This window comes from Sardina pilchardus, chromosome 13 (assembly GCF_963854185.1).
Source record: "Sardina pilchardus chromosome 13, fSarPil1.1, whole genome shotgun sequence".
NCBI lineage: Eukaryota > Metazoa > Chordata > Actinopteri > Clupeiformes > Clupeidae > Sardina > Sardina pilchardus.
In genome coordinates, this window is record NC_085006.1 from 18,735,274 (window position 1) to 18,750,135 (window position 14,862).

Consider the following 14,862-nt stretch of genomic DNA (forward strand, 5'->3'; position numbering starts at 1 on the left):
GTGAAATGGGCAAAACATTTTAAGATTGTTGGAGCACTTGTCTTTGGTTCAGTATCCACAAGTGGCATCGATTTTAGTGTGATTCCTCATGCTTATTATAGTTATTTAGTTAGATAGATAGATGTATCTTGTTTAACCAATATTTGCGTAGGCCTCCAGAATTGGGATTCATGCTGCATTCAGAGGACAGATACTGATACTGATAGAGTTTCATTTGCAGCTCTAATTAGTATTGATTTCAATGTGAAAATAGATATTTTGCGCCCGGTGCATCCACACAGACAATCTGCTCCTGGATCATCATAATCCATGATCATCCCTGGGGATGCATAGCTCATTAGATGACAATGACTAAAGAATACGCCTGTTCCAGCATTGGTCTCATTACTCCAATTTATTCTTTTCATTCAGGTTTGGTATTAGCCATTATGCAATTATCCACGCATAGACCACAACAGCTTACAGCTTAAATGCTTAGAGTCGGGGGCTTTAGTGCCGTCATGCAAGGGTGGGGTAAAAAGAAGTGAAAGTCGAAATAGTCCACCTGAGCGTGACATCCGTATATATATCACCTTTCCTGAAGTGAGCACTGACGTCAATACAACACGGATTTCCACCACCACATTCCCTCCCCCAGTGGCCCTGTCCACGGCTCCACACCCTGGGCCACGTGCTGTGCAGTGGGTGTCCTGTGTGTGTGCGGGGACTTACACAGGGTCCTCATTAAGCTGCCCCCCCTGCCCCCCCTGCCCCCTGTGGTGTGCCTGAGCGCAGTAGCATCCAGGGGATTGGAGCTGTAATCCACTTAACCTGTTTCCACCTCACACCCTGCTGCTCCACCACCGGGCCCAGAGAGACTCACCGACTCACCGGTACGGATCTGGCCCTCGTCTGGCTCCGATGCGGCCCACTGTCCACTTCCATCTGTGTGCTCTCCCTCCGCCACAGGCCCCCCCCCCCAATAAACAGTGAAGCTGCCGCCGGCAGAGTAGGCCCCTAGATTGCCCCTGAACATCATGCTTTAGAGATGACAGCATGTTGCACTGTGTCCACATATCTTATGCAGGAACTAACGCCTTGAGCAGAATCAGGGGGATGGCGGGTTAAATCATGCCGATCTGATTATGTGAAACAGAGGCTCGCGGGCAACTTGTGTTTGGTGTTTGCAAGCACTCTCATCCGTTTTTGGAAGCCAGTTTAGCGTGGAAAAGCTTGCTTCACTGTCACCTCAATTTACCCAAGCTCTGATCACTGTAAGCTATTTAGGATGGTCAGTCTAGTGCAGAATTTTTTTGTAAGTAATGGATTTGTTATGCTTAGCATTGTTTAAAGTAGTCTGTTCAGTTCTGCAGGAGAGGTATTACTGTAAAGTGGAATTAACCATGTATAAAGTGTAAGTAAAAAATAATGGCAAGACCATAAACAGGTATTCTCTTGATTGTACCGTCACCTACTTAGATAGTGATAGAGCACTACTTAGACATGAAAGGAACACCTGAAGGCCTACACACACCTGTCTCTCACACTCAACTCCTACCCCCCCCCCCCCACACACACACACACACACACACAATGTGTCTCTCCTTACTTCTCCATGTTACAGCTTTGCATATGCTTCAAAGACAGATACTCTGACACAACTACACATTATCACACAAACTTAAGCGCATCATATATTGGCGCATAGACACGATCTGTCTCTTACCCACACACACCAAAGTTGGACAATCGTTCGATAAACTGGATTTTATTGAGTGGCGCTGACAAAAACAGAAGGGAATAGTGATCTACATGGCGGTGATGAAAGGGTTTTAGCAGTGGTGTGCAGGGTCTTATTGAAAAAAAAGTATCAAACATTGAAAGTGGATAGAGAATTGTGCCACACACTCCCAGCCTACACACACACACACACACACACTGTTAAACTGTCCCATTCCTTCCCACTCTACAGTGTCGTGCCCGTCTCTCCTTCAAGCGACGGCCACCCACCCGCCAGCACCGCAAGTCGGCCAGCGAGGGCCCGGAACTCTCCCCCACCGGTGTGCCCAACGGAGACGACGCCGACGTGTTCGACGCGCCCGCCGAGGGCCGCTCCTCCCCACAGCCCTCCGTCGTCAAGGAAGCCTCGGAGGAGGACGACGAAGGAGGAAAGGATGCTGGCGAGGCCCAGGAGAAGGCCGCGTCTGGTGGGCAGGACACTGACCAGAAGGCCCCTGTGGAGACGGGTGCGGAGGTGCAGGCTGAGAAGCAGCAGCAGCAGGAGCAGGAGCAGGAGCTGGACCCTGAGGAGGTGGTGATGGAGGAGAGCCCTCAGGCGGAGGAGGAAGCAGCTCGGACGATAGAGGAGGAGGGCTCGTCTCCCGAGGGAGGGGACGACAGTGGAAAGGTACTGGGCAGCGCTGCTGGGAGAGGGAGTGGGAAAGTCTCAAAGTCTGTATTTAAAGAATATTTCCCCTTGTAAAACAGTAACTGTTTTTGTAGTCACTGTCTAAGTGAGAGCTGGTGACTAAGTGGAAATGTCTGCTGGCCAAAACACAGCCTCCTCAAACATCCCAGACTAGATTACAGCCCTCAAACCAAAGCTCTGTTCTAGAATCTTTGCCTCAAACCTTGGAGTTTATTTTAGGTCACGAAAGGCACAATAGAGCTCTGAAGTACTCCTGCAAAAAAAGCTTTGCCCATATAAGGAGATCCAGTATCTTCCGTTTTTTCGTATCGGAAAATGACATGGGGGGGTTTTGAAATGCCACACCTGTTAAACTCTCGCGGGGATGAAGAAGTATGAAATGCAGACGTTTTGCTCTACACCTTTTTGTCCTGTGCCTGGAGTGGACACTGTGACCTTTCAGTTAAGATGGCAAACTTTGATTTTTGCTACCTCAGAGAAAACTTTCAGTGCAACTTGCATTGATTAACACCCAGATCTCTTAATATAGGCAAACATGGCAGCTTTGGGTACTTTTTGAAAAGTTTATTATGGTCAGGTTGGATGAAGTGTGATTTATATGTTATTTGTTTCCCCTGCAGAACTAGAACCAAAAACACTGGAGACTGAGGCAGACACACGAACGCCAAAAAAACTCGCCATGCATCGAGTGTGAAGCAAAAGAAAAACGAAGAAAGAAAAAAATGCCATGACAATCTGGTGGCAGTAACTGAGGGGGGATGCGTCACTCACCACAAACACAAATGAAAGAAGACATGAGTTGGTCTCGGTCAGACCGGAGAGACCGACTGTTGTTTTCTCTGTTTACCCTTTATGTTGGACTGCCACGCTGTGTTCTTGTACTGCCCTTTAGATGTTGCTAGGGAGGGGAGCGGGTGCCTCTCACAGTGAACAGGCCCAAGGCCACTGGGAGTGCTGCTCCCTTCATGCAGGTCGGGCGCCCGAGAGAAGAAACTCTGCTGGGCAACTCAGTAATATTCTGAGCAAAACCATTCTACGTGTATCTCTTTATCAGTGAATTTGTTTGATAATAATAAGGATCACCATTTTTTTTTTTTTTTTGCAAAATGGCTTAATTTACATTTTTAAATGCCTTTTTTTGAAATGGGGTGGGGTGGGGTGGGGGGGTTAAGGTGTAATATGACGGGTTATTTGGTCTCTGTTACAAAGAGGGTTTGTATGGAAACTTAATATATCATTGACAGAAAGTGCATATGGGCTTCTGGGTTGTCTGTGACTTGAACAAAAACTATAATATTACAAGAAAGTACTATGGAACCGTGTAGGGGACATGGGCAAAACAATGTATGCTTAATATTGTGTGAATGAAATAGGACCTCGTCCACACAGTTTCTGTCATATGTGCCCATGAAATACTACTTTTTGCACGTGGTTTCTTTAATCTGTGCCCACCAAATAGGGATTCATGTTTACCATGTTTCTTTTACAATTTGTTATTTCATCCCAGCCCAGTACACCATGGCAGACCACTGGTCACTCAACTAGATTGCCTCAAATTGCATCCCTATCCATTATGATTAGGCTGATTTTTTTTTTTATTGGATGCCTGCAAGGATCTGATTGTTGAAAATGAGGGATGGAAAACAAATTGTGCACACAAATGAAAGAAATCATGCACACAAATCCCTATTTCGCCCCCATGTCCCTCGCCAGGGTTCCATAAAGTACTGTCCACGGCGGACGATGTTTTCTCTACACTGTTTGCAGCTACTTTTGGGGAAAGGGGCTTTCCCTGTGATTTAAGGACATCAAAACATTTTCAACTGCTACTGTAGATTACTCTATGACCTTGTATTGTAAATATCCAATCAAATAAAGAGCTTGATTTATATTTTACATAAGTCAATGATACTTTGGATAGTAACAGGAATCAAACTGGAGGAAGATCGAAACCCTGACGCAAGCCTGGAATTGTGTTCTGTCTGAATGGGTGATAATTCTCATATTCTTTCTGATGTGTGAATTTCAAAATGTATTTCAATCAGTGACACATTTAAAGACATAAAATATTAAAACTAATTGTACAACAGACCAAATCATAGACTATCACGAAACCTTGACATTATTGCTGGCCTGCCACAAAATGGTTTGTCCATATCAGGCTGGTTTTCCCTTCGTGTAATTCCCGACTTTGACCAAAAGAGGGCAGTCAAGGCATTTGGGAATCAACGGGAGAGGGAGGCGAATCAATTGCGCAACCTAAGTTTAAAGTTTGAACTGGGGGGAGTTGGGAGTGAAACTGAAGTTTACAAAGTGAGGTTAATGACCTTTCCAGCTTTCATCAGTTCCTCAGAGGGAGACTTGTTACTACTAAGGCAGAGTGTTTTGCATAATCTTAACTACTCTCTGAGAACATACCAGTCACCTGGCCAGTTCGCCTAGGATGTAATGTGTGATACATGTCAAAGCGCGCAGGCTGGCTCACTTCCTTTGACAGCGCGGCGCGACGCGTCATACACTTTTGGCCGAAGGAATTTCACGTCTTCCCCACGCTGCCAAGAAGAACTTCCCACGCCATTCCACCTGTGAGCTCTTCGAGTGGAGCTCACCTGGATGGTCAAAATTCAGGGGGTGATGCCCATCATAAAAAGACATTACTAGCCTGCTACAAAAAAATGCAACTCGCTTTACAGCTCTGACCGAAACTTGGACGATGGATAAAGTTTCGTTGCCTTTCAGGTGTTAACGTCTTGGCTTATGTACGTAGTTCCGGGTGTGTGGAAAGGTGTGTCCTCTGGCTGGATGTATGTAGGTAACATTTGGAAATATGGCTGACTCTATGGAATTACAACGTAGGCCTATGGAAAACAATAATATTTCCGCTGAAACTGTTGACAAGGAACAGGTATGTAGGCTACAAGTCTTAATTTGTTCAAAGAACTAAATGATCAGTAAGCCCTATCCCTTTTCCGTTGCTTAACCGTTCGGTTTAGAAGTTACATTACTTTATTTTTTTAGGACAATCATATTCGATCCTTGTAGTCTAAATGTGTGATGCCATTATGTCATAGAGAACGTGTGTTTTCCATAGCATCGCACCTTGTTATCAATGACAATGGACCATGGTCCATGTCAAAATGAAGATAGGTCGGTGGTGAAGTAGGGTACAAAATTCTTTAAATGGCAAGGAGCCCAATGACATCTTGAAATCATCAGCAATCCATTGTACATGTAGGCTACGAGCATCTGTACGAGCAATTGCACACATCACAGTGTGGGGAAATATCCCATTTGAGTGCCGTGCCTTTATTGAGTTAAACTGGATTAAGAAGACTTTGCACAGACATTTTCCTACCGTGTGTCATATCTATTTTCTCCCCATACTATACCCTTTTCATTGATAAGAAGTGTGAAATCATTTGAAAATTCCAGGTTGCATCAGGGAATGGAGACTACCGGCCCAACACAGCTGTGCCAGAGACAAGCTCTCTGCTTGGTATACAGGTTAGTCTTCACCGCAAGTGGATAGTCCTTTATACTTCATTTGCATGCTCAAAGTCCAGATAACATTACTGCTAATACACTGCACATAGGCTATTATTAATTTATATTACTGTAAACCACCTTCTGTAAACCAATACTACTGTCTACACTGCATATATTGTAGCCTGTACTGTCTACCACCTGTCTACTCTATAGTTTGTGTATCACATTGCACTTTTCTGCTTTTTTGCACTTCAGGTTAGACACAAACTGCATTTCGTTGTCTTTGTACTTGTACTCTGCAAAATGACAATACAGGTTGAATCTAATCGAATCAAATCCAATGGAATCTAAACTCACACAACATACATTAAGAATGCCTATAGACATGCACAGACAGTCTGTCTGACTGTCCACGGCAATTGGTTATGGTTATTGTGGTTATTGTTACTTAGCAGATGCCTTTGTCCAAAGTGGCCCCGAATTAAAACTCATGGTGTGTTTAGCAATGTTTCCAAATGAAGGGAGTATATTATGTTGTGTGACTTAGTGCAGGGTCAGTTAAGGTCATTATAATTCTATTCTTTCTTTGGTGCATACATAGGTACAGTAATTTCCCCCATATAAGCCGCATTGTGTATAAGCCGCAGGGCAGTGTTTTATGCAAGTTAAAAGAAACAAAACCATATTAGCACCATATTAACTGCCCCCCTGTATTAACCTCATAGCTGAAGAAATTTTGCAAAATCAATGTATAAGCCGTGGCTAATAGTTGGGAAATTACGGTACATAAAATCAGCACAGCATGAAAGATGTGAACAATATAGTCACAAACAGTTAGATAGTACTGTACCTTGGATACTTCAGCAAGATATCATGATATGCTTCCTTAGTCAAATGTATAAATTGATTTCTGTGAAGAATAGAATAATGATGTGAAGAGACTAGTGCAAGGTTAGTTGAATAGGTTGCAGTATTTGTCGAGCAGCCTAATGACTGTAGTCTTGGAGATATGTTTGCTGCAGTATAGAAATAATGTGAGTGAATAAACAGCTTCCTCCATTTATTTTGGAGTCTTAGGGCGTACTCACTCTGAGCTCGGTTCACTTCAGATTTTTTGAGACTGGGCCAAGTGACAGGAAGCCATTACCATTACTGATGTCCACTCTCCTTCAGAGACACAAACACAAAGAGGAATAGCCAAGTGCTCTGTAGAGGTTCCAGCTTAACTATTCCATTCCATGCTCCTTTTCAATTACTCAACTTAAGCTGGGCTCAAACTACACGATTTAAAAATCGTATCCGATTTTGACGTCGGGTTGCGGCGCACACATAAAGATCATCTGTCAGTTTGCACCGTTCTGGCAAACTCCAACAAGCACCAACAAGCACCAACAAGCACCAACAAACACCAACAAACTCCAGCCTTTAATGTTGGTTGTGTTTTTTTTTCTGGATTGGCGTGTCAAACCTGTCTCTGACTTTCTTTGGATGAGGGAGGGAAAGCAGTCATGACCTCTCCCCCATGTTGCAAGCGTTTGCCCTTCTAGCATGCATTTCTCTCTGCAGAAAGAGAGAGAACTACTCTCTAGCTACACTCAACACAATACTGCATGTAACTAACCGCTTCCTGTTGCCACCAGACAGGAAAACTGCAGTGGAGTCACATGTGTTTAAGTGTTGTTAATGGTCAACCACTCTTGCACTTGTGTTATCGCCGTAGCTTACAAAGCCAGCAAGAGTGTCCTTATCAGTGGTGTTTGCCACTGAGGTTGTAACAAGCAACATTCAAATAGTGCTGGATCTATTGTCCATTTAGTGAAAGTCACTACAGGCAGGGTTAAAAAAAAACAAAAAAACATTTGACCGATGCATTAATCTTGGGTTAGCAGAGACTGTTATAGAGAGAAACCAAATGGCTCAGGAAACAGCATATTTCCTCCTGGAGTAGTAGGCCTGAACTGTGGATGGAAACCCTACTCCTGAGCAGAGGTGGGCACAAATGCATCAAAAACTATTTTGTTACAAGCTACATATACTGGATCATAAAATGCAACAAAATAAAATACAAAATACTGATGTGAACTACAAGGCATATTATTGAAAACGTATCCCCAAAAGACAAGAAATACTATTGTCTGATTGGCTGACAGAGGGCTATTAGTTCTGTACATTGGTGCTCCTACAGTATGAAGTAGATCTGGTAAAACAAATGTAATCAGCTGTAATATCACCAACTGCCCAAGATAATTTCCGTTACTCAAAAATGTAGAATGACAAATTTAACAGGTCGGCCTATTTTTTGACCTGAACTCCATTTCCCTTTTTTTGCTATAATTGCATGCCTGTTGCCAACATACTGTACATGTCGCAACATGGGGGACAAACCGAATAACATCCTGTCGGTGTCCTGATAATTAACTTAGTGGAGAAAACGTTTTTTTGCCATCAGGGAGGTCTTTGCGTCCATTTCCTCCATTATTTCAGCAGATCTTGGTGGATCCCTTGCATAAATCCTGTGGAGGATTTAACAAAAAAGTCATAATCCTTTAAGTGGTTCAATACTGTTCTGTGGTGGGAATGAACATCATAGCTATTGGGTACTGGGGTCATAGGTCATCATCATATGGGTTCATGTCTTAATGTTCTCCTTCAGTATCTTATCTGATCTGTATCGTTTTCAACTTTTACTCTTGTAACACTCGACACGCCTAACTATTCAAGCTCTTGAAGTTAGTTACTTTTTCATTTTTTTTCCCTCAGCCTTCAATGTTCTAAGAGGATGATGAAACAGAAAAGACAGATAATGTTTTTAAATTGTCTACGGAGTAAGATGACCAGATGTCTGAGACCAAAACCGGGGACATAATCCCAAAAGTATTTTGTCACAAACTACATTAGATTTGTTCTAATCCTGCAAAATACAAATTACACAATATGCTAAATAACCTATTTAAAATACTGCCCATGTCTGCTCCTAGCACTCAAGGACTGTGGCTTTAATCTTTATGTTCTGAGAAATCTTGCTGGATCCTGTTCCAAACAGGTTATGCCACCCTGGTTTGAGAGATCTGAAAAAAAAACCCAGCATGACTGAAATTCATAACGCTGTACAGTCTACAGCAGGGTATTTGAATGACCAGTTTCTGTCTTGCAAATTTGTTTTGTTTTGTTTTTGTCGCACTGAAAGCCTAGTTTAACCCTCTGAAACAGTTTGTCCCCATTCCATGTCCAGATGTTGGTAAATGTTTTAAAATGGTCTGCTTGAAGAAGACTCAGTTTGGTTTAGGAAGAATGCTAGTGCCCTTAGGTGTTGGCACCACGGCTTGGTGCTGGAAAACAGCTTTTTGTTTTGTACATGATGGGACACTCTATCAGGAGCAGCTTATACATCTCATTGTCCCTCCCTCCTGAAACTGAAGCTGGAAAAGCCTGTAGTGATCTCTCTCTCTCTCTCATTCTCTCTCTTTTGATCTTTCGATCTCTCTCTTTCAATCTCTCTCTCTCTTTTTCGATCTTTTGCTCTCTCGCTCTCTCTCTCTTTCGATCTCTCTCTCTCTCTCGCTCGCTCTCTCTCTCTCTCTCTCTCTTTCTATAGGTGGAAGAGGACAACAATGAGGATGGAGCTGACAACTCGGCGCCTACAAAGGTAAACAGAGCCATACCTCACCTCGGAGTATCACCATGGCCACCCAGTCATTCTATGCTATCTGCATCAGCCATCTGAACAGCATAGGGTTTTCAGTGTTCATAAAGGGTTGATGATCTACATTATATGATCAGTCATATCCTTTGCGTTCAGAGACTGAGATAGACAGAGACAGAGACAGCGAGAGAGAGAATTTAAAGTGTTCTAGAATAAGTAAAGAGGCGTTGGGCTGTGTTGTCTTGTCCGCGTGCCCACTAACAGAGATCTGATTTTGCATGCAAATATCCACTGCTCAAGCACAGCCTTCAGACAAAGCTCAAACTCAAGTGAGTGTGTAATGAAAACAATCCTCTGTGCTGTATACACAGAAGATCCCCATGTTTAAACATGGTCAAATTATTAACATTTATTTTAAGCATTTATTGTGGATGATCCAATGTGGGTGAGCCTGCACTCAGAAACTCCCATTATAACTTCAAAAGAGTGTGTATATATAAGCACTTACAGGCGTCGTAACTTCTTCGATGTGTCACCTAACCTATCGAATGTTTCCATGTGGTCTCTGCATGCTGTTGTGGTACTTGGTGTGGTACAGTATTTATCCTCTGCATGGGTGTCAGGAGGGTGAATTCATATGCAGTTTCACAACTGTATCATTCGATCACGCAGACAGTGTTGCCTCATGGCTGTTCTTGTAAATGATCCTCCAATGCCACCAGACAGGGTCAGGGTTAGGTCATGCTTTATGGTTTATTTTGCAATCACACTAACCATCTGGCCGGCCAACAAATACTGATGGGAGTGCTGTGGTAGTAGTTCCCATCTCTGAGCTACCTGCATGTGAAGCATCCATGTTTGACTTCATAGTTCTTCTTCGTTCCTTCGTTAAAGTACCTGCATGGGTACAGACTCAGCCATGCATATGGTTGAGCTACTGCCATGGCTGAAATGAGCTATGTGAAATATGAAACTGGCAGAAGTTATCGGCATTGATCATTGTTTATTTCATGTTTCATGCAAATTAGACTTCAATTTTTGAACAAGAACAAATGCATCTGTAATTAGCCTGGCAAGCCAAACTATACAGAAATGTATAGTCTGGAGTCGGACCATTCACAGAGCTGAAGTCTGTGGGTGGGATCAAAGCCATCGATATCAACGTTGCGTCAGCCGTTGACTTCGCTGCTAGAGCGGTCACGTGGTTAGTGGTAGTCTCAGTAGTTCCAACTCCCAACTCGTCGAACGAGGATGCATGGTCAAGCCCCTTGGCGTCAATATCGGAAGCCGAAGGTGCCTCGCAGCTCTGTCGTCACCATGCTAAGGCGGGCTCAAGGACTCTGTACACAGATAAAGCGTTCTGATTGGACAGGCTGGCCTGGTGTCGAACGCAGGCTTGGCCTTAACGGTGCGACCCTAGACCATCCCGCTAGGCAAAAAATATTTTTGCCACTAGGGTGCGTCTAGATTTCTAGGCTAATCTGTAATACTAATTAAGGGGAAATAGTTAAGTTTGAATAGAGCTCAAGAGAGAGAGGGGACGGGGCATTTTCATTCAGCACCAACATGGCTCAAACTACTGCAACCGCGACCCAGCTAGAGAAGGGATGCCTATTATTTTCTGCTTGTCAGGTTCTGTGCAGAAATACATTTGAATTAATGTTAAGCTGGAAAGACAATAGCCTAGGCCTACTGAAAATTTCAATTTGTCTGGCTCTAATTTTATACAATGTGCAATAATACTGTAATACTAATAATAATAATGAGCAATAATGCAATGATTTATTATCTTTTTTAAGGGATGCCAACAAATCTGTTTCTATTACTCTTTGTTTAATGCCAAAGGCATGCAGCTATACGTGAGAAGATTACTTTGAATTGTATTACTTTCAAGGAGAAAATGAAGCATTTTGTTCAATGGTCTATAAGGTTACCGAGTACCACCAAATTCAGCCATGACTGTAAAGTGGTGCATTTGCACCTGGGCCTGATCTGGCCTCGATCTGGCCCCATGTCCTCTGCTCCCCGCTGGAGCTGTAAGGATCGGATGACTCATTCGTGGTGATTATTTGTGTTCTCCAGGGTGAGTCTTTTCTGCAGCGAGTGAAGAGGGAGCTGAATGGACAGGTGTGTGGACTCAAATTGTGGCTGGTCCTCATCATAGCCTTGTCGCTAGTGCTCGGCATTGTCCTTCTGACATTCATCGGCTTCGGCATCAGCATAGGTACTGTACAATGTTCTTAAAACTGATTTGAAAAATGACAGCTCCACTGGTTTTGTGTGGCTGTAATGTAATCTGCAGTATGTAACTCTGAAACAGCCTGGAGGACCTCTTTGATCTGTATATGAAATATGATATTTAGATTCATAACAATCCATTGCAAATAATCAGCATTTTACCTTGTTAGTTGCTGTGTCTAGCTATTGCTTGGCAACCTTTCTGATAGAAGACATATTTATTGGCAGGAAGAATGGTTGTCTGTGAATAAATCATTACATCTCTTAGTACCATGAGATGCCTTATGTTATGGAGAATTTGTACAGATGTGTCTGAAGGTTACATGAGTTTCAACTGTTATGGTAAAATGGTTAGCATCATATAGGCCAAATGGCTTCAGGCAAACTGAAAGGAAAAGTGTAATGCGTAATTGTGCACTGTAATGCGTAATTGTGAATGCATCTTGAGACTGTGGCTTTTATCGTGTGTAACGGTTTTTCTTTGGTCTGTGTGTGTCTCAACAGCGGCTTATAAGGACCCAGATGAAAAGTATGATGTCAGCTCTTTTGTGGTGCCGCGAATCTTCAACGGAAGTCTGAGTGTCAACCAGACCTTTTCCAGGAACACCACTGCACTGCATGACCTTGCCACAGAACTGCAAAACAAGGTATCGGCTGTCTGCTCGCATTTATTGTCAGGCATTTCAGAAGGCAGCCAATTCATGCTAGCACCATGTCCAATAAATGTGGTCCCTACACACTCCTTTATGTCTTGGTCAGCTAGGCAGATTCATTGTTTTGTTAACCATGACTTGCAGTGAGCTGTTTAAAGTTACTTGAACAGATAGCTGTATTTAGTCCACCGGTAGACAGAGTGAAGACCAAAGATAGAAATGAATAAGTTGTACTGTCTGATTTATGGAAATCTCCAGATGTCTGTCTATTCTAAAAAGACATTCAGACATGTCTATTTCTGGCATTCAGACATTCACTGAAGATGGTTTTAAAAAAATATGAATCGCATACAGAAGGTTGACCGAGCTAAAAAAAAAACAGGAATAGGAGAAGTGAAGTGTCAGACGGAGATGTGTACAGTTCTCACATGAGCCTGTGCAAAGCCACGAGTTTCCCGTAAAGAGTCTTGACACTTAACCCTCAGTGTGTGAATGTTACACGTCTGTGTGTATTTGTTCTCACATGAGAATCTGCTCTGGGAATTCCATTAGTCTGCAAGACAAGACAAGACAGAGACAAGGCTTCTATTGTGTATGGTCTTCCTTTTGAAAGTTCTTATCGGTTCTCTTTCTCTTTCACTTTGTTTTCTCATTGTGTCTTTTGCTTTTTTTAGATGAATGCTCTTTACCGCTCCTCCCACGCCCTTGCACGATACTTCAGACATGCAAGGATCAAAACGTTGAGGTGAATGACTGTTATACAGACACTCACAGACACACACAGACTTATTTCTGCATCCCTTTGCACACACCATACACTCACCACACACAAATACACATTTCTCTCTGTCTATCTTTCTCACCCACACTTGTGCACTCTCTCTCTCTCTCACTCACTCTCTCACTCACTCACTCACTCACTCACTCATACACACTCACTCAGATACACAAAAACACACACACACACACACACACAAACGCACGCACACAAACTTAAAATCTCGTAGAGAGCCATTCCCTGTCTGTGGCCCTTCCACATCTGCCCTCGGCCACGCTGTGTCGTTGACTCCCTCGGCCCGTTCTCTCCCCCCACAGGAACGGCAGCGTGATCGTGGAGTTCTGCCTGGCGTTCCGCATGCCTCTGGACTCTGACCTGCTGCACCGCTACACCCTGAGCCAGCAGATGGTCTCCAGCGTCCTGCGCCAGCACCTCTACGACCAGAACACCAGCGGTGGCAGCGGCGACCCCCTCCACATACTCCCCACCTCAGTCAGGTTACAGGGTGAGCGGAGTTATGGTTATAGGGCTGTTGTATTCGGCAGACAAACTATTTCAGAGTGTATCGTAACTGTTCGTTATCTAGCCTAGTCATCTGGAAAGTACCCACACACACCTACAGAATGTAGAAATTGGTTTCCATGCAGTTTACGGTTCCTTTTTATAATGCAACTTTGTCACTTTCAGTTTAAAGACTAGCGTCAAAGATCCTTGATTACTAACCGCTTTAACCCTGTCTGCTATCGTAGCTATCAGTGTTCCTATGCTTGCAAATGAATGCAGTATTTCTTAAACACCTTTGTTTTGCATTTTGACCCTTTACACTTTGACACTATATGTCCGGAAGCCGTATTTAACAATATTGTTTTGTTTGTTTGTTTCAGATGGTGCGTCTGGTTGTAACAGTTGATGTGACTGAAGAGAGTTTCAGGACTACCTTTGAATGTAGGAACACTTCCGCATTCCTCGTTGGTGTCATGGACTATGTACAGGAAAGATAGTGCATGTGTGCGTGTGTGCGTGTGTGTGTGTGTGTGAGTGTGTGTGTGTGTGTGTGTGTGTGTGTGTGTGTGTGTGTGTGTGTGTGTGTGTGTGTGTGTGTGTGTGTGTGTGTGTGTGTGTGAGTGTGTGTGTCAGTCAGCACACCCCGATAATAACCACTATCACCACATGGACTATGTGTGGCCTGTATGAGAACACATGAGGATCTGCAAGCACCAATGCACAAAGCAAACCCATCCACTCAACAGCACTCCCAAGTTTACCGTCCATCTGAGTCTTATCTCTCTCTCTCTCTCTCTTTCTCTCTCTCTCTCTCTCTCTCTCTCTCTCTCTCTCTCTCTCTCTCTCACTCACTCACTCTCTTGATTTGCCCTGCTCTCTGCTTCCCTACTATCAGCTCCCAACCAGGCCACTGTGGGAATATGCTGATAACATTTTGTCCACATGGTCACTGGATGTATATTTGATGGGCTGAAACTCTCCTCAGTGCATCGCTAAGCTCTGGCATAACTGGACTTGGCACAAAGGAGCTGGATATCCCTGCAGCCATGGAAACCCAGCTGGAGAGGAAAACGCAGACTCACACAGGGCAGTTAATGTCAATACGATACACCCCAAGATCAACAAGGGTGTGGACGTTTCTATTTCCAGAAGG

The 14,862-nt window shown here is 43.6% G+C and overlaps 2 protein-coding genes and 1 long non-coding RNA gene across 4 annotated transcripts in view; 2 read left to right on the forward strand and 1 right to left on the reverse strand.

The window, feature by feature from the left end:
• zgc:153184 (uncharacterized protein LOC751652 homolog) overlaps positions 1–4,308 on the forward strand; it is a 21,963-nt gene extending 17,655 nt beyond the window's left edge. Inside the window, exons 6-7 of the mRNA XM_062553244.1 lie at positions 1,952–2,386; positions 3,028–4,308. Coding sequence (XP_062409228.1) covers positions 1,952–2,386; positions 3,028–3,033 — 441 coding nt within the window. The 3' untranslated portion in view covers positions 3,034–4,308. The remainder of the gene's footprint in view (positions 1–1,951; positions 2,387–3,027) is intronic.
• On the reverse strand, positions 2,318–10,103 carry LOC134100172 (uncharacterized). Of its 2 annotated transcripts, XR_009941221.1 has the most exons (4): positions 10,045–10,103; positions 9,561–9,695; positions 6,744–8,961; positions 2,318–2,399 (listed from the first exon to the last, which is right to left on the reverse strand). It is a non-coding gene; the product is annotated as an uncharacterized LOC134100172 (long non-coding RNA). The 2 variants fall into 2 exon arrangements; XR_009941220.1 differs by having other exon boundaries at positions 6,744–9,695.
• LOC134100171 (TPA-induced transmembrane protein) lies at positions 4,762–14,335 on the forward strand. Its single transcript, XM_062553245.1, has 8 exons — positions 4,762–5,312; positions 5,840–5,911; positions 9,489–9,539; positions 11,619–11,760; positions 12,279–12,421; positions 13,102–13,172; positions 13,523–13,710; positions 14,090–14,335. Exons 1-8 carry the CDS (start codon positions 5,235–5,237, stop codon positions 14,113–14,115), a joined length of 771 nt encoding a protein of 256 aa, XP_062409229.1. The 5' UTR covers positions 4,762–5,234; the 3' UTR covers positions 14,116–14,335.
• Positions 14,336–14,862: the final 527 nt, after the last annotated feature.